This window comes from Eumetopias jubatus, unplaced genomic scaffold (genome assembly GCF_037043125.1).
Source record: "Eumetopias jubatus isolate StellerSeaLion01/CBP00866 unplaced genomic scaffold, mEumJub1_p1.0 scaffold_15, whole genome shotgun sequence".
Classification (NCBI taxonomy): domain Eukaryota; kingdom Metazoa; phylum Chordata; class Mammalia; order Carnivora; family Otariidae; genus Eumetopias; species Eumetopias jubatus.
The window spans coordinates 82,152,664-82,175,393 of NW_028274821.1; the positions used below are offsets into that span (position 1 = coordinate 82,152,664).

General features: G+C 58.3%; 1 protein-coding gene across 1 annotated transcript in view; it reads left to right on the plus strand.

Annotated features, from left to right (window-relative positions):
• Positions 1–22,730, plus strand: part of DAB2IP (DAB2 interacting protein) — a 121,390-nt gene that overhangs the window by 85,432 nt on the left and 13,228 nt on the right. The window contains exons 4-10 of the mRNA XM_088019263.1: positions 11,424–11,577; positions 13,240–13,338; positions 14,176–14,730; positions 17,722–17,866; positions 17,950–18,094; positions 20,298–20,534; positions 22,195–22,396. Coding sequence (XP_087875389.1) covers positions 11,424–11,577; positions 13,240–13,338; positions 14,176–14,730; positions 17,722–17,866; positions 17,950–18,094; positions 20,298–20,534; positions 22,195–22,396 — 1,537 coding nt within the window. The remainder of the gene's footprint in view (positions 1–11,423; positions 11,578–13,239; positions 13,339–14,175; positions 14,731–17,721; positions 17,867–17,949; positions 18,095–20,297; positions 20,535–22,194; positions 22,397–22,730) is intronic.

Here is a 22,730-nt window from a genome sequence, read left to right on the forward strand (position 1 = left end):
TTTGCTGGGGCACATGTCATGGAGGTGGGGGTCTTTGAGCCAGGTTTCATGGATAAAGCGGACTTAGTGGCTGGGAGTGTTCAAGCTTTGGTGGGCAGTCCAGTGCTGCGGGGTTGGGACACACCTTGGATGCTATATATGGCATATATGGCGTTACTGGTTGGAACCCCATGGGCCAGGTGGCAAATGACAGATTGGGCTAGCTTATCCTAGAGTCAGCCAGTGTCAGGGGTGAGGGGGGAAAGATGGTGAGCTCTCAGAGTCTGGCACACTGTCTGGCCTTGGGAAGCCCCTTGAGGTCTCGAGCCTCAGTTTCCTTAACTGTAGTCAGGCGGCTGGGCTTTATGAGCATCAGAAGCCCACATTTCGTGGACCCATTGCACTTCCCAGGTGTGAGGTGTCATGGGTGAGGTAGGCACTGTAGAGCCACAGATGGCGCTGGTGCATGGTCACTAGAAGCAGGAGAAACTCAGCAGCTACACCCCACTTTTCTTTGACATCTTGAATTCCTGCCTTTGTTGGTGGCCTGGGAACCTGTGGCTCACTGGCGGCCACCTCTCTTGCTATTTTGCTGCTGTTGAATGACCCAGACCGACTCCCGCTAGTTACAGTCTGTGAAGCAGAGCTCTGATGTCCCACTGAGACCCCCAGACACCAGGCGTGGGAAGGAATAGGGAGCCCGGGTCCCAAGGCCCCCAGGCTCAGTGTCGGCATATTGGTGGTACTTAGTAGTTGTATACTGGGACGTTGGATTAACTCAGACCTCAGACCAGGAGAGGGGCATATTGAGGTTCATAAGCATAAGGAACTTCCAGCAGGCTCTGGCAGGAGGTAAGGGCGGCCCATTTGTCAGGTGAAGAAGCCAAGGCACAGGAGAGGCCAACTTGAGATTTCTGCTCTCTTGGCCCAGTGCCTGTTCCCATCTTTGACTCTTGTCTCCCTAAGACCACAAAGCCCCTCTGTCCCAAATAGTGGCTGGAATTAAAAAGAGCAGGGCTGGAGATGAGCATTGGGGCTGGATATGAGCATTGGGGCTAGAAACCTAGGGTGCCCGTGTTTGTTCCCAGATGTGTCTGTCCATCTCTCTTCAAATGGGGGCTTGAGGTGTCTACTTAAAATGGCAGCGCTCTCGAGCCTGCTGTTGGGGGTGGTAGGTGGAGTGGCTAAGATTCTCTGGGGTCAGATGGCAGAGAGGCTTTTCAAGAGCCCACGTACAGGGAGGGCCGGGCAGGCCCTGCGTGCTGGGCAGAGTGAGAGGCATCTTGGAAATATCTGTGTGCCCAGGGAGAAGCCAGGAACATCCAGAAAAGTGCTGTTGGGGCGGGAAGGGGCAAGAGTGTCTGGGCAAAGGCAGAACCAGTGCTGATCATAGGGCTCACTGCATGTCAGGGCTGGTGTCATCCCCATTTTACAGATGAAAGAACGGAGACATATGGGTTAATTAATGTGACCAAAGTCCCAGAGTTTTATTTTCACGTGTGTTTGTTTTTAAGGAAGGAGACCTCTCCACATTGACCAGTCATCAACCAGTGTGGTGCCAGGAGCTGGGGCTGTGTTGACAAGTGGCTGGTCCTCCGCTGAGGCAGGAAGCTTGGTGCCCAGGGATGGGGAAGGAGAGTCCACACATCGCTTTGTCACCCTAACGTGAACAACATGCACAGAACAGAAGGCCACATGGCATGGCCTTCGGGTATTAGGAGGGGAGAAGGTGCTGCTTCCCCCCCCACCCTCACATTTCTTGGAGAGGCCACCTGAGCCTAGGAGGGCTTCCTGGAGGTGAAGAGCTGGGAGGAATTAGATTAGCCAGAGGGGAAAGTGGCTTCCTTGGGGGATGGAATTCCTTGGTTTTTGGTTCGTTTGTTTTTTTATTTCATCATCTTTCACGCCGCTTGGGTCATGAGTCCCCAGGGCCTGAGGCAGCTGTTGGAGGTATTTATGGTTGCTGCCCCCAGGGGGTGGCGGGGTTGCTGGGGAACCAGTCAGAAACCAGTCCCACACGCGGTGGTGTGATCTGTGGGACCAAGGGGATGGATGGGTGCGTTCACATATGTGAGAAGGAGAGGGGCACAGACTGAGCTTGCAGGGAGGGAACACCTCGGTCAGGGCCTTGAACCATTCTCGAGAGTTGTCCAAGTGGAGAAGGTGGGAAGGGCTTTCAGCAGAGAGCAGCATGTGTGCAGTGGGGGGCCGTCTGGGTCCTGGGGGGAACTGTAGTGTCAGGGTTGCAGCACATGAGGCTGGGGGCAGTGCTCTTGGGGCTGGGAGTGGGGGGCTTTACTGGGGAAGATTGAGGGGAGCTTAAGGTTTGGGGGTGTCACCCTCCTTAATCTTTCTGAGTGCCCTGGCCAGGCTCTTGGCTCTTTCTCCTGGGGAGCAGGGAGAGGGCCAGAGAGCTGTCCCCACTCAGAAGCAGGAGGGGCACTTGGCCCTCAACTCACTTTTGATTTGCCCAGATCTCATCCTATTCAATGTGTGTTCCTCAGATTCTCTTCTTTTAAAATTCAGGGCACTTTGCTGTTCTACTGAGGTTTATGAATGTTTAAAAACTGCTTTGCGGTCCCCAAAGTAATTTGACAAGTCTGACAGCTATTGATTAAAAACCCGAGATTATTCAGGCTGCAGGATGACTTGGGGAGATTAGATGGAAAGTTCTTTGTTTCTTCTCACTCTGCGTGCCCCTTGCCCCCCCAGCCCCCCAAAAAGAAATAAGAGGTGGGGATGTAGATGTGTTCCCGAATGTTTTCTGAAAGCTCTGTTAGGCAGCGGAATCACACTGGGAAGGGTGATGGTCAGAATGCTGAGGGGACCAGAACCAGCGCCCCTCACATCCCTGGTCTCAGCCCCGGCTCCGCGGCCCGTCACCGACAGGCAGCAGTGAGGTATCACTGTGAAGGCACCGGAGGTGTGATGGCGGTGGGAGGCGTTGTACTATTTCGTGTCTGTTCCCTTATGTTCTTAGGTTGTTGACATGTTGGGCTTCTGTGACACTCTTGGAAGTAGCCCAGCAGGTGAGGAGCTGCATCCTAGAGGGAGGAGGGAGCTTGTTTGGGGCTGCTCTGCAGCAAGTCTGTGGGTCTGAGGGAAGGGGGGGGCAGGGTCACAGGCAGATTAAGGGTTGCCCAGGACAGGAGCCCTCCTGGCCAGGTTTCTCATCTCCCTCTTGGTGAGGGCCCCCAGGCCTGGCCCAGTGTGAGCTGAGTACCAGGGTTGGCCAGCTGAGGGTGATGAGGACCAGCCACTCCATTCTCCCAGCCTCTTTCCTCTGGTGTCTTAAAGCTTCCTTCATCAAATCCTTCAGATTAACTAGGGTATATAGGGGAAAGTTTGCCCCATGAGGTGGGGCTCTCCGGACCTATTTGAGTTCGTGCTCCCCCTTTCTGTTGGGGTGATGCTGCCTTTTGTGTGGGACCATTGGGAGAAGGCCATGCTATGGTGTGTGCACCTTGGTAGGGATACCTGTCACGCAGCTGGGCACACGGTAGGTCCTTAGTAAGTGGCTGTTAAGTCCAGGTGGCCACAGTGTCGATCATGAAATAAGCATATATGGGGCACTTCCTTTTTTTTAAATCTTTTTGAAACATAAGTATACATTAATTTATTTTCAAGAATATATTTATATTTTTAAAAACAGGACATGCATATCTCTAAGCAGCATGGCTGACATAGACCAAACCCATGCCGGTAAGCCGAGGCCTGGCTTATGGGGCACTTCCTAGGAGCCTGGCCTCGGGTTGCGCTGTAGCCGTAGCACGTGATAAGCCATCCTGTCCTCCTGTTGTAGTTGCCAGGGTGTGGACCCTCCTATGCCAACTCGGCCCTGCAGTGTAGAGGGGAAGCACAGACTCCCAGGAGTAGGGTGAAGGCTGGAGACCGGGTACCGCCCAGCCCAGGGCTCAGTATGTGTATGGAGATGGGGTCACACTGGTTCCAGTGGCTGCTACGACCTGCCCCCTTGCCTTGGATGAGAGAACCCTGGGCCGAGAGGGACCGTGCCTCCAGGCCCTGTCATCCCAGGAAGCCTTCCCAGGCAGGGCAGCCAGCCTCCCTGCCTTTTAAGGATAGGCTCTGACTCCCTTGGGCCCTGGGAGCCGCTAGGCAGCTCATTCTTTTCCCCTCCCCTGGGACTGCAGCTGGGCCAGAAGCGAGCACTGGCCTTCTCGGCAGCGGGTTCCCAGGCCGGCAGGACAAGGCTGGGCCTGGGGAGAGATGGTTCTGCTGGATGTTCTGGGTGGGGCGCTGCCCTGTTTGTGTCCTGCCACTTGCTTCCCAGGATGTTGGCGCCCTCACCCTGACTGTGCTCCAGTTCTGGAGGGCAGAGGTTTCCAGCACAGCTGTCTGGACCGCCTGGCTGTGGCAGACAGCAGTGAGCTTGGCATGTTCTGACCTGACTCCAGAGTCCGCCGGTCCTGCCAACCCTCAGGTGGGCACCTCCTCCATTGAGACCAACCTTGTCCAGGATTTCTACCCCTTCCAGGCCTGGTTGTGGCCGTAGGCCGTGGCAGTGGACTACACAAGCATGAGTCGGAGGTTGGGTCAGGGGACACTGTGCTCAGGAATCACAGGCAGAGGGGCTAAAGTGGCCCCTCGAGGGGTCTGCTGACCACCCCTTCCTTTTCATTCAGGAAATTAAGGACCTTTTTTTTGAGGCATCCCAGAGCATTTGGGTAGATGTAGTTTGTCCCCATTTTATAGATGGGGCAAACTGAGGCATGGAGAAAGTGAGAGACCAGAGTGGTCAGAGGAAAGGAACAGAAAATGCCCTGGGAAGCCCTTATCTCATCACCCCAAATGTCAGGAGCATCATCACCCACTGTGGAAACATCAGCCTTCAAACATGTAGTTCCTGTATTGGCCTTGCTCACAGCTGCACCGACAGTGGTATCTGGCACTCATCTGCACTGTCTTACTGGATCTTTATAACAGCCCTATAAGGGAGGTAGGTCATTCTCCCCATTTATGGATGTGGAAACTGAGGCCCGGAGAGTTGACTAACTTACAAGTGATCATGGTTGAGTAGTTTTTAAAGAAGAGAGACTAGCTTTGCCCCTATGGCTGGGCACTGTTGACACTAGGTCCTCCTACCCTCCTCCCTGTTCCCAGCTGTGGGTGGGGAGCGTATGCGTGCCTTTGCTCTCAGGGCTTACTCCACTGCCTCCCTGCGTGCACAGCCTATTACCCAGCCATCCTCCAGCAGGGCAGGCGTCCCCTCTGCAGCGTATCCAGAGGGGCTCCCAGCTCCTGCTTGCACACTCCCACAGACAGGGCGCTTACTCCTCTAAAACCAAACGAGCCTGGCCTGTATAGGGACAGCTGTGCCCGAGTAGTGACTGGCCTCTCTTGGTCCCGGTTCTGCCTTCTGGGGGGCGTGCAGGGCAGCTCCCTCTGCTCCTTTAAGACTTGGAAGGAGATTTTGAAGCTCTCATTTTCCAGGCTATACAGCCTCTCAACTCACCCCACCCGTAGCTGGGAACATGCTCTCCATGTCAGATAGGGCTTCTTAATTATCGCAAGTTTTGATTTTGGGTCTCCTCCCTTCTTGGAATAATGGGGAATTTGCTAAACTTCTGTGTTAGTAACCTTTGAAGAGAAAAAAGGCTGGAGTTGAAAAACAGCTCGTGGGTTGGCTGGAAGGCTATCAGATCAGGCTGTGGCCCAGGAGCCAGGACAATGTCCTCTAGTTCCTGCTCCCCAGCCCTCCCAGTGAGCCGCTGTTGGGGCTGGGCTGTGTCTCCAGCAGCGGCCCCACCCATGCCCGTGCCGGGCCCACGTTTCCTGGGCAGGGGCAGTCCCACCCTCGCCAGCCCCCCTGGCTCTTCTGGACCTGGAATGAGTGGGTCATGGTGAGCGGGGCAGCTGGCCGTGGACTTTGGTGGCTTAGCCACCTGTGGGGTGGTGGAAAGCTGATGGAGTCACGGATGGAGCTGGCCTTAGACTCTGCTGAACGGGGTTCACATCTCACACAGCTGCTCGCCACCCGTGCAGTCTCAGGTGAGCCACCCGGCCCTTCTGGGCTGCAGCACCTCCATCCTGGTGGGCTGTCCTGAGGAGACAGGTGGGAGAGTGGTGTGGCGTGGGGCTCAGCCGTGTGGCTTGGGCATGAGCTCTTGTCTGCCCAGGGGTGCCAGGGCAGCATGCTGGTGGCAACAGCACTTGGGCTGGGCTTGGACAACCAAGAAAGAAAATTCGTTAGGCAGAGAGGTGCGGGGAGAGGTGGTAGGGCTTCAGGAAACAGCATGCACAAAGGGGCCCCAAAGGGGGACCAACTGGGGAGGAGAGTCTAGGTCACTTGTCAGGGTGTGGTGTGAGGGGAGTTAGAGAAGGGGCCATTTCAGGGAGGGCTTCGGCACCCGGTTGGAGCACAGTGACTTGTTTCTCTTTAGGCTGTGAGGGGATGGCAGAGGGGTGGGAGTAACACCATGTTGGGTAGAGGGGCCCATCTACAACGATGGTACTGTGGTCAGATGGAGAAGGCTGTTGAGGAGGCCCTACTGCACTGCCCCCCAGGCCCTGGCCAAGACTGCTCTCTGGAGCAGAGGAGTCTAGGGCAGGTCTCCCTACCCTGTGGCCTTGGCGCTTCCATCTGTGACCTGGGAACCATGGCACCATCCGTTTCCCAGGAAGTATGAGGATTCCATGCTATGGAGGTACAGGCGTGAGCAGATGGCCTCACTTGGGCAGGGGACACAAGGCTTCTAGTCCTTGGGATCTGTTGAGGGTGTAGACAGTCAGTTGTGTCTAGGACTCAGGGATGTGTCAGAGGGATGGGACAGTGGTGGGGGGGTACAGCCATGGAGGGTACAGTGAGCCACCTGGCCTTGGGAGACATGAAGGGAGCTCCCCATAACTGGACAGAGCCAGAGCCAGGGGCATTTCTCAGATTCTGGGTGAGCACCGGGTGCTGCTCTTGGGACCTGACCTTGAGCAGACAACTGCCGTGATGACCAATGCTTGGGTTGTCTTTGTCCCTTTTCGCAGTCACCAGGGTTGAGGGCTCAGGGAGGATTGCCCCCATCCCAGCTGAACTCCCCCTCCCAGAGCTTCGCTGACCTGGCTGCTGGAATACTGGGGCTTTGGGCTAGGAACGCTGGGGCCCCTGAATCTTGGTTCTGAGCCAGACCCAGCCCTACCCACCAGGAGCCCCCAGCCAGGCAGGAAGATGGTCTGTGGCTGACCTTCCCAGCATAGCCTGATGACTGTCAGGCTGCTGGGACCACTTGCAAGGTTGCTGTCTCCAGGGAGTCCGGGAAGGCTTCATGGAGGAGGGTGTTGCTGATGCTGAGTGTTGAAGGTTGGATAGGATGAGGGGATGGCATATGCCTGCAGGCCTGCCTGAAGGAGCTGTGAGCCCTGGGGAAGAGCAGTCAGGGTGAGGTAGAACAGACAGATGGACCCCAGCAAGCAAGGCTGGTACTGAATCCCATGCATTCCTGACGAGAAACCCCTCTTCTGGGCTCCAGGGCCTGAGAAATGCCTCTCTCTGAAAATTCTCTTTACAGCACTTCTTCAGTGTATGCTCATTACTGTCAAATTTTGTTTGAAGCAAGACCCTTCTTTTTCAGATAAGGAAGTGGCCCCCAGGGAGTTGAGGTATAGAGGTGACACTAGGAGGAAGACCAGCCTCTGGGCCTGCCCTCTTGGAGCAGGCTTGTCTTTCCCCTGTGAAGTGGGGGTGAGCTCAGTATCTGCCTCTTGGCCTTGTGAGGATTCAGCGAAAGGATATATGTGACATTTCCTGTGGGCACGGCCACCAGCTCTGCTCTGGTGAGGAGGGCCAGGGGCACGGAGCCTGCAGTCCTGTTTGAGGTCTGAGCCCAGCGCAGTCCCATGGCGTCCCTGGCGGGGTTGCTGTGAGAATGAGCTCAGACTGGGCTGCAGCAGTGTGAAGGCCTTTGCCCCCCGTGGTGTGGTGGCTCTTGTCTCCAGGGGCCACAGGAGGTCATCGGGGTAAGCCATCATGAGCCACATCCGGGCATTGCAGGAGGCCATGCAGTGGGAGTGTTGGGCCACCTTCTCTCTTACTCTAGCCATGGAGTGGCAGGGAGGGACCTGATGCAGGGGTCAGGGGTCACAGAGACCCTGTGTACAATGGCATCAGGTCCCTGAGCCCCTTACCTTTCTGTAAAATGGGTAGATGAATATTCCTGGTAAAAGGAACATGAAAGGGAGCAGCTGGGTGTCCTGCGCCAAATGGAGAGGGTGCTTATGAGCGGAGCACCTTCTGGGAGTGGGGTGGGAGCAAGGCGGCAGCTGGCACCTGGTCACCTCCTTTTACTGAGCTTCCTAGGTAGGGAGACTGAGCCCACTTGCTGCCCCCTTGGAGCCTGGGCAGTCTGCAGTGCCCTCCACCCTCCCTCCCTGCCTTGTTGGGCTTTTTGCCCAGCCTGTAGGTGGGCAAAATGCTGCCCTAAAATGCTGTCCTGAGGCAAAAGCAGGGCTGGGTGAAGGCCTACTTTAATGGATGGGGCGGGCTGGTGTGGAGTATTAGGGGGTCCTGCAGGCTCAGGACAGGGCTGGCTTCCTGGAGGAGGTGGTTCTTAGGCTACTTAGTGACCAAGTGACCATTTTTCCTTCCCGAGCCCTAGTCATTTTATCAGCCATCACCAGGGGCACATTCAGCCTCTGCCAGGAGCTTTCACCCTGGCAGGGTGACAGCAGAACAGCTCCCTTGGGGCCTCTTGTGCCCCTTTTCTGTCTGGCCAGGAGCCTTTTGGGGAGGGGGGTGAATAGGTGGACTCCAGGCTGAGTGGGAAGGGTATGTGTCTGCATGTGAATCAGGAGCCCAGGTCCTCTGGCCCTGCCCGCACCTGATGGGGCAGCGCTTTGAGCCTGGCCCTCTACTGTGCAGAAACAGCCCGGCAGACCTTGGAGTAGCTAATGGCTGGCCCGGGTGCCTCCTCCCCCGACTTCTCCCAGTGAGCTTAGCTGCGTGGGGGTGCAGCCTCTGCTCCGGGTCCCCCAGCCTGGAGAAGCCCACGAGAGGTTGGGAGGGTCACAGATGCCCAGCTGTAGCCAGGATGCCTTAGCCGTGAGTTTCCCCATGGCCCTCTGTTTAGCCAGGAACCTTCCCGGGGAGGCCTGGGCCAGCCGGGGCATGTTTATAGAGCAGGATGGTGAGGAACGAAGAGGAGGGTTCTGCAGCCGTAGGTTTCAGGCTCTTGCTGCTTTCCGGTCTGACCTGGACCTGCGGGGCTCGCGGGCTGTAAAACCAGAGCCCCCTAGTCTCCCTGTGCAGGACCAGTCTGCTGAACCGTGCCTCCCTTTCCTCTCCCAGGTGCTCCAGACAGGGGGTGGCCCCAGCACATCAGCTCCTCCCTTTGCATTTCCTGTGTCCCTACCCTGCCATTCCTAGCATCCTTACCTGGCAGGGGTTTCCAGGCTGGGCCAGAAAGCAGCCTGATCCTGGCCTGCCGGCTGGGTTTTCAGTCCTAGACAGCAAGCGTAGCGGGCTGTGGGTCCCAGCCCTTCCTAGGCGGGGTGACTTCTAGTAGCTGGGGCAGGGCCTCTCTTGCATTGAGGAATGAAGCCCCATCCTGGGAGGGAAGCCTGGAATTTGCCCCATGTGGTGGGCGGCCTGGGGTGGCATATTGCAGCTGAGGGCATTACAAACCTCCCCACAGCCTAGGCCAGTGCTGTGATGGGGATGGAGAATGGGCCACTGGAGCAGGGCCCGGGGAGCTTGTTAAGGGAAGGTGCCTGTTGGCACCCAGGGCTGAGTGGTGCAGTAGGCCGCGGTGCATGTTGGTGAAAGCTGCCTTCCAGGGGCGGGGTGCTGGGTGTGCCGGTGGGCTTGAGCCTCACTAAGCTCTACATGTGAGTTTGGGGGTTTGGCTTGGCTCTAAGCTGACCTCAGCCTGCCTCACAGCTTCCCTCTGGTCTGTGTATTCCCCTTGAGCTCCCAGGAGTCCTCCCTGAACGCACCCATTCAGCTTGAGTGATCGGAGCCTTACCCTGTGCCAGCTTCATACTGGCCATGGGGGAGCAGTTGTGGGGAGGCTCACTGGGTCTCTTGGGTCAGGCTACGGGGTTCCCAAGGGCTGGGGTCCTACTTCCAGCTCTGACTCCCATGGAGTGCCTGGCACAGGACTCCATGTTAGAGAGGGCTGTTGCTGTGGACATGTAGAGTCAGAGGTGTGGAGGGTGGCCTCCTGCAGCCTGTGAGGGTCTCTGGGCAGGGCCTCTTGGCTCATCTCTGGATTCCTGAGCCCCCATGTAGTGGGCCTCAGCTCCCCCTTACCTCCAGTGGTCATGGAGATATGAGCTACAGGGTTGTGCCCTGCAGGAAGTGTTTGTTGACCCCGCCAGATCTTTCTGCCTGAGGTGGGGTCTTTACTGAGACAGGGAGAGAGTGATAGCTCGAACCTTGGCCATTAGAGGCCAGGATCTGAAAGGCAGAAGGCGTTGGGGGAAGGGGGTCTAGGTGGGCTAAAGCCAGGGTGGGTTCTGTGCCAGCTCCAGGGGTTTGGGCTGTGGGCAAGAGTAGGGGCAAGGCCTGCCCAGCTTCCATGCCAGGGGAGGGCTTAGTAGGCATGCTAGTCCTCAGGCCCCAGCTGTGGGAGGGGGCTTCGTGGGGCACTGCTATGTGTCGTTGGCTCTGGAGGGGGTATTCACCTCTCTCAGAAGGACTCCACCAAGCTCTGGTGCAGGTGCCATCTGAGGTGCTTTCCACGTGATGTGCTGAGGAGACCGAGGCTCAGAGAGGGGAAGTGACTTGCTCAGGGCCACACAGCAAGTGAGCGGTGGGCCCAGTCCAAGGCCAGGTCTGTCAGAGCCCAGCCTGGTCTGGGCTCCATTGGGCACCAGGTGGCCCACTACCTCTGCTCTTTGTACCTGCATCGGGCCCACTGACCCTGGCCTTGGCCCCCAAGCTCCAGCACATGGGCCCTGAGTCTCAGTGTCTCAGGTACTGTGCAGAGACTGCTGCGTCCTCTTCGGTTTGAGCCTCAGGTCCTCATGTGTAGGAGGGGAGCAGCAGAAGTCCCTGTGGTTCTCCTGCCCTGAGCGGGGCTGGCGGGCGGACTGTGATGCTGTATGAGAAAGGGCTCTGTTGACAGTGATGTTCTGGACAAATGGGTGACTACTTTGGTCTTGCTGGAAGACCAGGACCAAGGAAAGGAGGTGGGCAAGGTTGTTTGGGTCCTGTGGGTCTCCAAGGCCAGGACCCTACCCTGAGCTCATTGCTGATGTTCAGCTCCTGAGTGGTGACCTCATCCTCAGCCATTTGCTTCCTTAGAGGCTGAGCCACTTCCCCAGAGTCCCTCAGTGGGGAAGAGCGCCTGGCGGGTCCCTGTAACTCCAGTATTGTAATGCCCCCTTCTTGGGTGGAATGATTGCCTCTAGCTGGGAGGTCTGGACAGGCCTCCTGGAGAAGGGGGAAGGGAGGGGAGTGGCAGGCTGGGCCTGACACAAGAACCACCCACCCCCAGGTCCCATCTGATGCCCAGGCTGAAGGAGTCTCGCTCCCACGAGTCCCTGCTCAGCCCCAGCAGCGCGGTAGAAGCGCTGGACCTCAGCATGGAGGAGGAGGTGGTCATCAAGCCCGTGCACAGCAGCATCTTGGGCCAGGACTACTGCTTCGAGGTGAGTTCCACTGCAGGGGTGGGTTGGGGCACCGTGTCATCTTCTGGTAAGGCCAGGTCGCATCCAGACACCCCTCTGGAGTGCTCTGTGGCCTCAGTGGGGGCCAGGTTCTTTGGGGCAAGGCTGGAATCTGCTCATAGCTTTTGCCTCCTAAGAAACCAGGTGGAGGTGGGAGGTGGGGGACTTTGTTCCTGCTCCGTGAGCTCCTTGAAAATGGACCAGCACTGTCTTCCGTGTGCAGGGGCACAAGGCCCCAGTGGGTGAAGGGAGTGAAAACCTGTATAGAATTGCTTAAGCCCCAGAGCCTGCTCACTCCTCAGAAACTCCTCAAATACATTGTGGGGTAGTGGAGAGTACCCCCTTTTTTGGACCTGTCTCCCTTTCTGCATAATGAGAGGCAGAACCTTTCCTGCCCTAGCTTTCTGTGACTCGAGGTTTGAAAGCAGAGGGACAGCCACCCAACCTGTATAGGGTGTGCAAGGCTGTGACCTGCCCAGTCCCTCACTGTAGATGGGGAAACCGAGGCCCAGAGTGGTCAAGAAGATGTCAGCAGCCACACATCAAGCCCGAGGCATACCAGGACCAGGGTAGCTAATGTTGCAGGTGTTCCTGGGCGTTCTTTTCGCTTTTCCAGTTATTCATATTCTCTTCCCACCTTTGTTTCTGGGAAGCTTCCCACCCCCAACAATTTTGCATGATTAGGGGAGCTCTCTGATAGAGGAATGAGCCTGGTAATGAAAATCAGCTACTCAGGGACAACCTCCAGGCACCCCTGCCCTGAGGAAAGAATGGAGTGGGGCCTTGGCACCTGCCCCATACCCTGTGCCCACTGGGTGCTGTTTCTGGTTTGAGACTCCTGGTCCAGCCAGGCTCTGACTTCTTTGCCTGGGACGGGCTGAAGATGATGCTTGTCCACTTGTCCACAGCCGGGGGTGCTGTTTTGTGCATGCCCTTGAGTGGCTGGATAAGGAGTCTGCTTTCCCCCTGTAGAGCCCTTGGCCTTGTGCTGGGGACAGCAGGAACAGAGTAGGAGCTGCTTGGGTCAGGTTCCCTCACCTGGAGGAGACCGAAGGATGAGCAACAGTCAGACAGGAGGACCCCAGGGCCCAGCAGGCCTAGATAGCCCAATTCTTATTTCTCCAGTGTGGCCTCCAAAATGTTAAGTTTCTGAGACCATCACTGTTGTCACTGCCACTTAGCAAAAGAACCGTCAGAAGGTGTCAGCTGAGGACTGAGGTGATCCTTTGTGCTTACCCATGGTTGTCTCCTTGGGGCCTGTGGTTTTACCTGTAGAGGGAGGTTCTGGGTAAGCATTGCCTTCTGACCTGGGCAGGGAGCCCCTCCCCTTCTCTCCTCCCATCTCTAGGAGAGTGAGATTGGAGCCAGAAAGATGCTTTCCTGTGGACAGGGGTGCTGAGGCAAGGGTAGGGAGCCAGGCACCAGCTGGTACAGGCATGGGCTGTCCTACTGTTGTTGACTTGCTTGGGGACCTCGGGTCTCAGTGCGTCACCTGCAAACGCGGTCATTGTGAGCCTTGTTCTGCCCCCTCCCTGTGGCTGTGGCGCAGACTTGGCAGCTGAAGTCCCCCAAGGCCCAGAGGTCTTCTGTCATAGCAGCCTTGCTGTGTTCCCTCCTCTGTGACTCTCCTGCCCACCCCCCCAGGTGACGACGTCGTCGGGAAGCAAGTGCTTCTCCTGCCGATCGGCAGCTGAGCGGGATAAGTGGATGGAGAACCTCCGGCGAGCGGTACACCCCAACAAGGTAAGCCTGGACCCAGAGCAGACATAGACTCTGGCAAGAGGGATAGAGGTAGGGATCTCTGGTGTAGGCTGCGATGGGGGGGTGGAAGCAGCACCCCAGTGGGCAGTGGTGCTGGGCCCTGAAGGAGGAGCTCTAGGTGGCCAGGCTCACTCAGACCGTGGGCCTCCATCCTCGAAGCTGCGCACTGACGAGGCTGGGCCAGAGGTCGGAGTATGGGGCTATTACGGACTTGGGTGCTGGTGCCCTGCTGCCTGGAATTCATGTCCCCGTCCCTCCCCCCCCGCCCCCAGGCTGTTTCTGTATGCACCCAATTCTAGCTTGGACAGCCGTCTCCTTCAGAGGAGCACCACTGGCCTAGACTGGTGGGCGCCCAGCTTCTCCCATCAAGTTCACGGATCCCCTCCTGTAATTGGCTGCTTCCGTGCCTGCCTCCATGGCTGCCTTCAGGGCCTGGGCTGAGTCCTGGCTGCCTTGACCTCAGTAAGGAAGGGGCCTTAGCAGCGGTCATCTCTAAATGACTTTACAGACCGGCAAATGCAGAAGAGCTGGTAAATGGCATAGTTGCCTGCTGTGTGCCAGGCCTTGTGCCAACCTCTTACTTGGTCTGTCACTCTGTTTTGTTCCCATTTCACAGAAAAGGGACCCGAGGCTTGGGTTAAGTCACAGGCTTAAGGTCAGTGGGCTAGTACAAGGCAGAGCAGAGACCCGGCCCCTTGTCCACCAGGCTCCAGAGCTGTCCCTGCCTCCTCCCGATCCCGTGTTGGGGCCAGGCCCCTCCTGGGTCTGAGAGCTCTCCGCGGCCCCCACGGTGAGCGCGGCCCCCTTGTGCGTGTGCAGGACAACAGCCGGCGTGTGGAGCACATCCTGAAGCTGTGGGTCATCGAGGCCAAGGACCTGCCGGCCAAGAAGAAGTACCTGTGTGAGCTGTGCCTGGACGACGTGCTCTACGCCCGTACCACAGGCAAGCTCAAGACCGACAATGTCTTCTGGGGGGAGCACTTTGAGTTCCACAACCTGCCGCCCCTGCGCACCGTCACTGTCCACCTGTACCGGGAGACGGACAAGAAGAAGAAGAAGGAGCGCAACAGTTACCTGGGCCTGGTGAGCCTGCCGGCTGCCTCCGTGGCTGGGCGGCAGTTCGTGGAGAAGTGGTACCCGGTGGTGACACCCAACCCCAAGGGCGGCAAGGGCCCTGGGCCCATGATCCGCATCAAGGCGCGCTACCAGACCATCACCATCCTGCCCATGGAGATGTACAAGGAGTTTGCCGAGCACATCACCAACCACTACCTGGGGCTCTGTGCGGCCCTCGAGCCCATCCTCAGCGCCAAGACCAAGGAGGAAATGGCATCGGCCCTGGTGCACATTCTGCAGAGCACGGGCAAGGTGAAGGTGCGTGTGTGGGCACAGCTGGGTCCTCCACATCGTGTGGCCCCACGCGGAGGCCTGGTGATGTGCACTAGATCACCTGCTGTTCCCCATGTTCGAGTCACGGATTTCAGCTCTCACAGGGACACCCGTCACAGCCAGGTGGGCTCCCTAAACCCAAGAGTTGCACCACAGACTGGGGGGCTTTGTGTCCCTCCTCCATGGTTGGAGCTGATCGCTGATGCACATATGGAGCCGATGGGTGGGGTTGTGGCTTATAGCGAAGGAGTGGGTTTGAGGAGCCTCCCTGCTGCACCTGAGGGCCGACCGCTGAAGCTCGAGGGGAGCCAGCCTCTTCCAGACACACGCCCAGTGAGGCAGCATTCAGGTGACATCCCTGACGTGTGACGGCCTGTCGTAGCCCCCAGCCTCAGCCCTCCCACATCAGACACATAGGCTCACACACGGTGCGCACAGGGCCAGTCAGCAGTCAGCCAGCTGTGGTGACAGCTGTCCCCAGCCGCGCAGCCCACGGAATGGGGATTGTCCCAGAGCCATCCGGCAGGCCCCCTGTAGGTTTGGAGGGCCCCACCTCTCTGCCCCCCCACTTTCATCTTCCAGGCCACGCTTCAGCCCCTTCCACCTGGTTCTGGAGACAAGTAGTCTCCTTCAGGAAGGCTCCCCACAGCTCACCTGCCTGGCACAGTGGAGCGTGGTTCTGTGGGCCTCAAAGGTGGACCCCCCACCCCTTCACCCTGCCCCTCCCGTTGGTGGGGAGCTACCTGAAGGGGTTGCAGTGGAGAAGGACTGGGCATTGCAGAAGGCCTCGGGTGCTGGCCTGTGTCATAGGAGAATAAAACACAAATCTCTCATATGTGTCGAAGAGAAAAAAAGGAGCTGCGCCTCTGCCCTCTGGCATGGTATGGTTTGAGAGCCAAGTGGCCTGTGATGGAGGTGAGGGACCGTCATGTGTCAAGGTCCTGAGCCCTTGCAGTCTGGGGCGGGGGGAGACACAGGTTGGGGGCCCAGGCTCATGACTCCCATCAGGGCCCCTTATTCTCTTACCTGTTCCCAGAAGTCTTTGGGCCCTCCAGAGCCCGCCTGCCTGGTGGCTGCCCTCAAGGAGAGGGACTTTCTCAGTGTGGTCTCTGTGAAGGGAGGGGCACTGAGTTTCCCCCTCCCTTCCCCAGCCTTTGGACCTGACCAGGCTGGACAGGCTCTGGTCAGGGTTGGCAGGCTGCTGGGAAACTGAGTGCACTGAGGGAGCCCCTGGCCCCCAGAGAGGGAGTGAGGGAGGCCTCTTGCTGCTGTGTCTGTTCTTTCAGTACCCGACCCCCAAGGGCTGGGCTGGCCTGGAAAGCCACCTCCCATCTGCAGTGACCCTTGTTCTTAGGGCTCATGGTGCTCACCATGGAGGGAGTTGGAAGCCAGGCTCCAGCTGCCCTCAGTGGGCCTGGGGGATCATTAGGCAAAAGGATAGAAAGTAACTCGTGCTGGGGTGATGTACATATGAGCTCCCCCTCTCTGAACACTTGGGAACTAATGGGGCATTTCAGGGTGAGAGGCAGGGTGTCTGATAAGGGCCCTGTAATCCCAAGGTAAAGGTTGTGTCAGTGGGCCTCTCAGCACCTTCCTACCCTCTCTCCAGGCTCCGCCCTCCGGGGCTGTGGCTTGGCAGACTTCCTATCCCTGGACTCCAAGGCTTCTCCCTGCCAACCCCACTCCAGATCTGGCCCAGGTAGTTGTGTGGACTTGGACAGGTCATTTTACTATTCTGTGCCTGTTCCCCTCCTTGAGTTTTAGCTCTTAAAGAGAGCTCCTCCTCATCCCAGCCTGGGCCTAGCACCCACCCCAGGAGTTGTGGAAGACCTGTGACGGTGAGCAGGAGCCTAGTGGAGCTGCAAGGCCCCATGCAGTACTTGGCTCTGCTCTCTGTGTGTTCAGAGGAGGGGGCCCTACAGGTCATGTGTAGTGCAGGAAGGGGTCCTCAGGTTGGGTGGTACCCAGAAAGGCACTGGCCCCTTCCCTCTCCTGTGGTCCCTACTGTCCCTCCTTTGGCCAGTAGGTTTCCTGTACCTAGAACTCACTTCTGTATTTTAGGGGCCACTTGTGATTTCAGAGGGCCCAAAGTTATACATATTGAAGGGAGGGATTTCCAGAGCACCAGAAACCCTGGCCCATGCTGGCCACCTTGCCACCTCCATCACCCTCCCCTGCGTCTCTGATGCCCTGTCTTCCCCTTCCCCGGGTCACAGGGTTGGCTGAGGGCACGAGGAGGCAGGGGCTCCTGAGGGAGGCAGGCTCACCTTACCGCATCTTTGCAGTCAGGAGGGAGGGCATGGGCTCAGGCTCCTCCCAGGGTCTTCCCATGACACCATGTAAGGGACCTGTAGACTCATCAGCTTCACAGCTGCCTTCCAGAAGTCTGGGACCCACAGCAGTGAGGGGCCGCCTTACCACCCAAGCCGAGTTCTGTGTTCTCGCCATCTGAGCCCTGGCCCACTGCCTTCCAGGGCATCTGGACAGTTTCCCCCTGGGGGGCGGCCCAGAACAAGTCTGTCTGGTATGGGAGACCCCGTCAGAGTCACGGGCGGGTGGATGGTATCAGCTGCTTGTACAGTGGAGGGAGGGTGGCCTGTCTGTTCTCTTTAGCGCTGTTGGCGATGGGAAGGGAGTTCTGCTCTGGTCTCCTGGCCAGGCCTGGTCAGGGCGGAACAGGGTTTGAGTCCGGTGGGTCCGACCATGGTGCAGTTGGCTCATGGCTCCATGTGGCATGCCCTTGCCGAGGCCACCTCCCCCATCCCTGGACCCAGCTGTCACGTCCACCTCTAGGTGTCTCCCCTTCACAGGCTGTCCGGGCTCACCCCCCAGTAGCCCCCAAGGGTGGGCACCAGCAGCGTGGCAGCAGAGCATCCTCAAGAAGCGCGCACTTCTGGCTGGGGGCGGGGCTGGGATCCCAGGTTCCTGCCTTCCGGTCCTGCTCACATCCACTCTTCTCATTTCCCGCCTTCCCAGGACTTCCTGACGGACCTGATGATGTCAGAGGTGGACCGCTGCGGGGACAACGAGCACCTTATCTTCCGGGAGAACACGCTGGCCACTAAGGCCATCGAGGAGTACCTCAAGCTGGTGGGCCAGAAGTACCTGCAGGATGCACTAGGTAGGGAGGTTGCAGGCTAGCAGGCGGGCAGAGGGTGGCCTGCGCCCGCCAGTCCTTACTCCTCCCTGCCCTCCTGGCCCCAGGTGAGTTCATCAAAGCACTATATGAGTCGGATGAGAACTGCGAAGTAGACCCAAGCAAGTGCTCGGCCGCCGACCTCCCTGAGCACCAGGGCAACCTCAAGATGTGCTGCGAGCTAGCCTTCTGCAAGATCATCAACTCCTACTGGTCAGTGCCGCCTGGGCCCCTGCCCCGTGTCTTGCCTCTTTTGTGTCAGGGTGCCCGCAGGGTGCTGGGCAAGGCCCTTTGGCTCCGTTCTCCGAGTTCTAAACGACAGAGCAGAGGTTTAACAAGGGCGCCAGTGGCCTAGCTGCAGCCTCACGTAGCTTCCAAGTGGTGGCTCTGGGATTAGAACCCCGCCCCCCCCCCAGACCTGGCCCCCGTCCTGGTTCTTTGTGGGCTCTCCAATGTAAAGGAGTGGCCCAGAATCTGTGCAGGACGTGGTGTGGAGAATCTGGACGTGGCAGTGCATCTGCAAATCTCTTAGCAGGCCTGTCCGTGTGCCGGCTGCTGTTGTGGGTGCTGGGGTTGCATCAGGGAGTGAGGCGGACAGGGCCCTGTTCAAGCACTCTCTTGGAGCAGGTGGATGGCTTCGTGCGAGACCTCTCAGCTGTCCACAGGGGTGCCGTCCCACCCCACCACCTGCCCCCCGCGCCATTCCTCACTCATCCCACAGCCCCACCACCTCATGCTGCCTCCCTTCCTGCTTTAAGGCCTTACGCCTGCCTCCCCTCAGTGGCCCCCCTCCATGGTATCAGACATGGTCGTCTCACCCCTCCTGGGTACCTCTGTCATAGCCCTGATTCTGTCAGAGTGGGATTGTGTCCAAATCTGTTTCCTGCATATACTTGGAACCCTGGGGCAGATGGATCCACCAGCTCAGGGCTGGACCTAGGAAGGCCCGGGAATGGCTTGCTGCTCCCAAAAGACAGGCAGTGATAGGCCTGCTAGGTGACTGATAGCCTTGGGCATGGAGCAGAGGGAATAGCCAGAGCCAGTAGAATGGATGTCCTCCTACCACGTCCCTCTGCCCCTGGGCTGCATAAGGTACTCACCTAGGATCAGCCTGGCCCCTCGAGCTGGGCCAGAAATGACCCCTGAACCTGGGGGTGGAGGCACAGTCCTGAACTCTTTAGGAACATACCTCCCACTGGGGGTGGAGGCACAGTCCTGAACTCTTTGGGAACATACCTCCCACCCTTGGGCTGGACTGTGCTTTCACCCTCTGCCCCCCGTTCCCAGGGCAGACTGGGTGTGGGACACAGGGAAACATATCCGTGGATGATTTTCCCATTTCCTCTTTCTGATATTTGTCAGAGGCCCAGAGGCACCTTTCTGTTCTGAACAAGGCCATCCGCAGATGTCGTTGCTCCACAGCTCCCCCCTGCCTGGCATTTTGGGTCAGGCATTTTGAGGGCCAGGGCTAAAGGTCCTCCCTCTGCTCCCCTGTCACCGTCTCTCTACCGCGCTCTTGCTGCTTCAGCCGCATTCATTGTAGAGAGCCTGCTGGGCAGGTGCTGGGCTTGTTGGGCAAAAGCCTCGTGAGTTGATCAAGGCTTCCTACGGCCTTGAGATGGTTATGTGAACTTGGCAGGGTAGGCCTTATTTTTATTGTAACGGTGAGGGAACTGAAGGTCAGGGAGGGCCAGGCACTTGCTCAGAACACCCTGAGCCAGTGACAGAGCCAGGCATAGAGTCCCTGGAGTGCTGGGGCCTGGTCTGTCCCAAGGTGGGAGGCCTGTCTTTTCAGGGTGAAAAGATAGGAAAACCACTTAAAGATTGGCCAGTGGGGCCTGACTGAGGCAGGCTGTGGATGCCCAGCAGAGAGAGCCGCCAGCTGGGTGCTAGGAACCCTGCCTACCCCCACTGGCCCCCACTGGGTGGTGGGGGGCGGGTCACTCCCTCTGTTTCCCTTCCCGCCGAGAAAGTGGAGAGCTGGGTTCTCATCCTGTGATTAGGCCATTCCCATCTTGGTCGTTCTGAACTCTGCTGAAGTCGTCCAGTTCCTGAATATGATGCAGGCAAAGGGAGTGAGTCTCAGCAGCAGTGATGGCATCCAGGGAGCACTGGTCGATTCCAGTTGTGTTCACCTCACTCTCCCCAGAACCTCGTGCCTGGTGTTGGAGGCCAAGGGTGAAGCTCCGGGGCAGGCTGGCCGTTGGCATTGATTCTGCTTGGGACAGAGACCTGGCCTCTCTCGACCTGTGCCCCTCCCGCCTCGGCCCCTTTGTGGAGAGCCCACCACCCTGCCTGGAGCTCAGCTGTCCCTGCTCCTTCCGCCAAGCCCTCCATTTGCCTTCGCCGCGCTGCGCTCCCCGCAGCTGGCTAGCTCCCCCACCCGATGACCGACCCCCCCTTCTGTCCCCCCCAGTGTCTTCCCGCGGGAGCTGAAAGAGGTGTTTGCCTCATGGCGGCAGGAGTGCAGCAGCCGAGGCCGGCCCGACATCAGCGAGCGGCTCATCAGTGCCTCCCTGTTCCTGCGCTTCCTCTGCCCGGCCATCATGTCGCCCTCGCTCTTCAACCTGCTGCAGGAGTACCCCGACGACCGCACAGCCCGCACCCTCACCCTCATTGCCAAGGTCACCCAGAACCTGGCCAACTTCGCCAAGTGAGTGCCGGGCACCCCTCGGGCAGAGTCTGGGCGCCAGCTGGAGTGGTGGGGCCGGGCCGGGGGCGGGGGGATGGGGACCTTTCCGCCCTGAAGTTGGGCGGCACGCAGGCCCCGCTTCTGGCCCTGTCATCCTCAGTTCTTCCCTTTCCCGTTGTTCAAAATAAAATCTCCACACCTCATCCTCCTCCTACAAAAAGTACATGGCATTTGGGTACGTTTTCTTCATTTTCAAAGGTGAGAAGAGGAGATATTTTTTCCTTCTGCTTTTTTGAATTAACATTTTATCATAAGGATTATCCCGTGTACTTAACATTCATAAGCCTCATTTTGCAATGAATGATTAATATGCCTTCAAGGGAGAATGGCCCATATATCCTTAACCCGTCCCGCGTGGTTGGGCTCTCAGGTTGTTTCAGACTGTCCTTCTTTGATGCCGTGAAGGATGTCTTTGCTCATAAAGCACTTTAGTGTTCTCAGCTGTACCTTGGAGCGAGTGGGTGGAAATGGAAGGGCTCATTCACAGTGTGGACGGAGCCCTGCTGCAGGCCTCTCTGCGCTGGGCGCTGAGTCACATCTGGCCCCAGCCTCCCAGACCCACACTTCCGCAGAGAAGGAGATGTGGGATAAGCAGCAGAGCAGTGAGGGAGACACGCAGGCCTCTTAGGAGGGCCCCAGGCTTGTCGTCCTGGGAGATGTGCCCCCTGCTGCGTGTCAGGACGAGGCGAGCAGAAGCAGAGGTGTGGCAGGCCCCGGGAGGGCCGTGGTGCTGGCAGGATGAGGCACCCAGGCATTCCTGACTCATCACGCGCCAGGCCAGGAGGAGTGGGAGGCGAGATACAAGAGGTCAGCAGGGACCTGAAGTGCAGGTGGGGCAGGGGGGAGCCACTGGAGGGCTTGAAGCAAGAGGGAGGCTGGCTCTCATCTGTTCTGGGTCCTGAACCCAGTCAGCCTGAAAGCCAGGGGCACAGGGGCTGGAGGAAGCACAGCGAGCAGCTGAGAGACAGGGCCAAGAAGGTAGCCATGGTTCACCTCCACAAAAGGAACTGCAGGGGAAGTGTTGGGGGGCAAGGGGTGGCGATACAAGAGGCCGTGGCTGTGAGGCCGGGGGTTATTAGAAGATAAAGTCAGCAGGTCTCACCGGTGAGAAAGGAAGAAGCTGGAAGCCACCAGGCTTCTGGCTCAGCTGTCTGGGGACGGCAGTGTCCCCACTTAGGATAGGAAGCCTGGTGGTGGGGCATGGGTCTGGGGCGACAGACCTGACACCAGACTTGGCCAGGCCGAATACAGAGGAGGTGCCCATGGATGCGCATGTCTGAAAGCTCAGCAGAGAGACCTGCCAAATGTGAATTGGAAAGGCATCTGTGCACCAAGCCTTTGAAACTTGGAGGAAAAGAAGAAGGAGATTGACCAGCAGTGCATGAGGAATGAGGGCCACAGAGCATTCTAGGTCCTGTGAGGAAAGGTCCCAAAAAGGGTCTCTGGGCTTAGCCAGGAATGAGGGCCCCGAGTCGGAACGGACTCATTGGCAGGGGCAGTGAGTGGCATGGGAGGCAGCTGCAGTGGACCGGGAGGGGTGGGAGTTGAGGCAGGGTGCCTCAGAGAAGGGGGGCTTCTGGGCGGGGCCCCAGGGCACTTACCCTGTCTGCTTTCTGTCCAGGTTTGGCAGCAAGGAGGAGTACATGTCATTCATGAACCAGTTCCTGGAGCACGAGTGGACCAACATGCAACGCTTCCTGTTGGAGATCTCCAATCCCGAGACCATCTCCAACACGGCCGGCTTTGAGGGCTACATCGATCTGGGCCGTGAGCTCTCTAGTCTGCACTCGCTGCTCTGGGAGGCCGTCAGCCAGCTGGAGCAGGTGCCTGGCCCCATGGGGCTGCGGGGGGTCAGGGGCTGGGCCAGATGCTGCCACAGAGCTGGAGGGTGCTCCTCCAGACTAACTGTGGGGGTAAGCGTGTTCGCCCACCCAGGCGCTGGAGCCCAAGGTTCCAACCCAGGCCCTGTCAGCATGTACTGGGGGTCTCTGGGCCCCATTTCCTGGGTGGGGAGTGTCCCATTCACTTTCCAGCAGCTGCCACGGGAGCCCACTCTGCCCACTGGGGCTTTAGCTATGCCTCTGCACGCTCAGAATTGAGTGGACTGACTCCTGCATGAAGGTGTGCTCCCTGCTTGTGAGAAATGTGATCATCTTT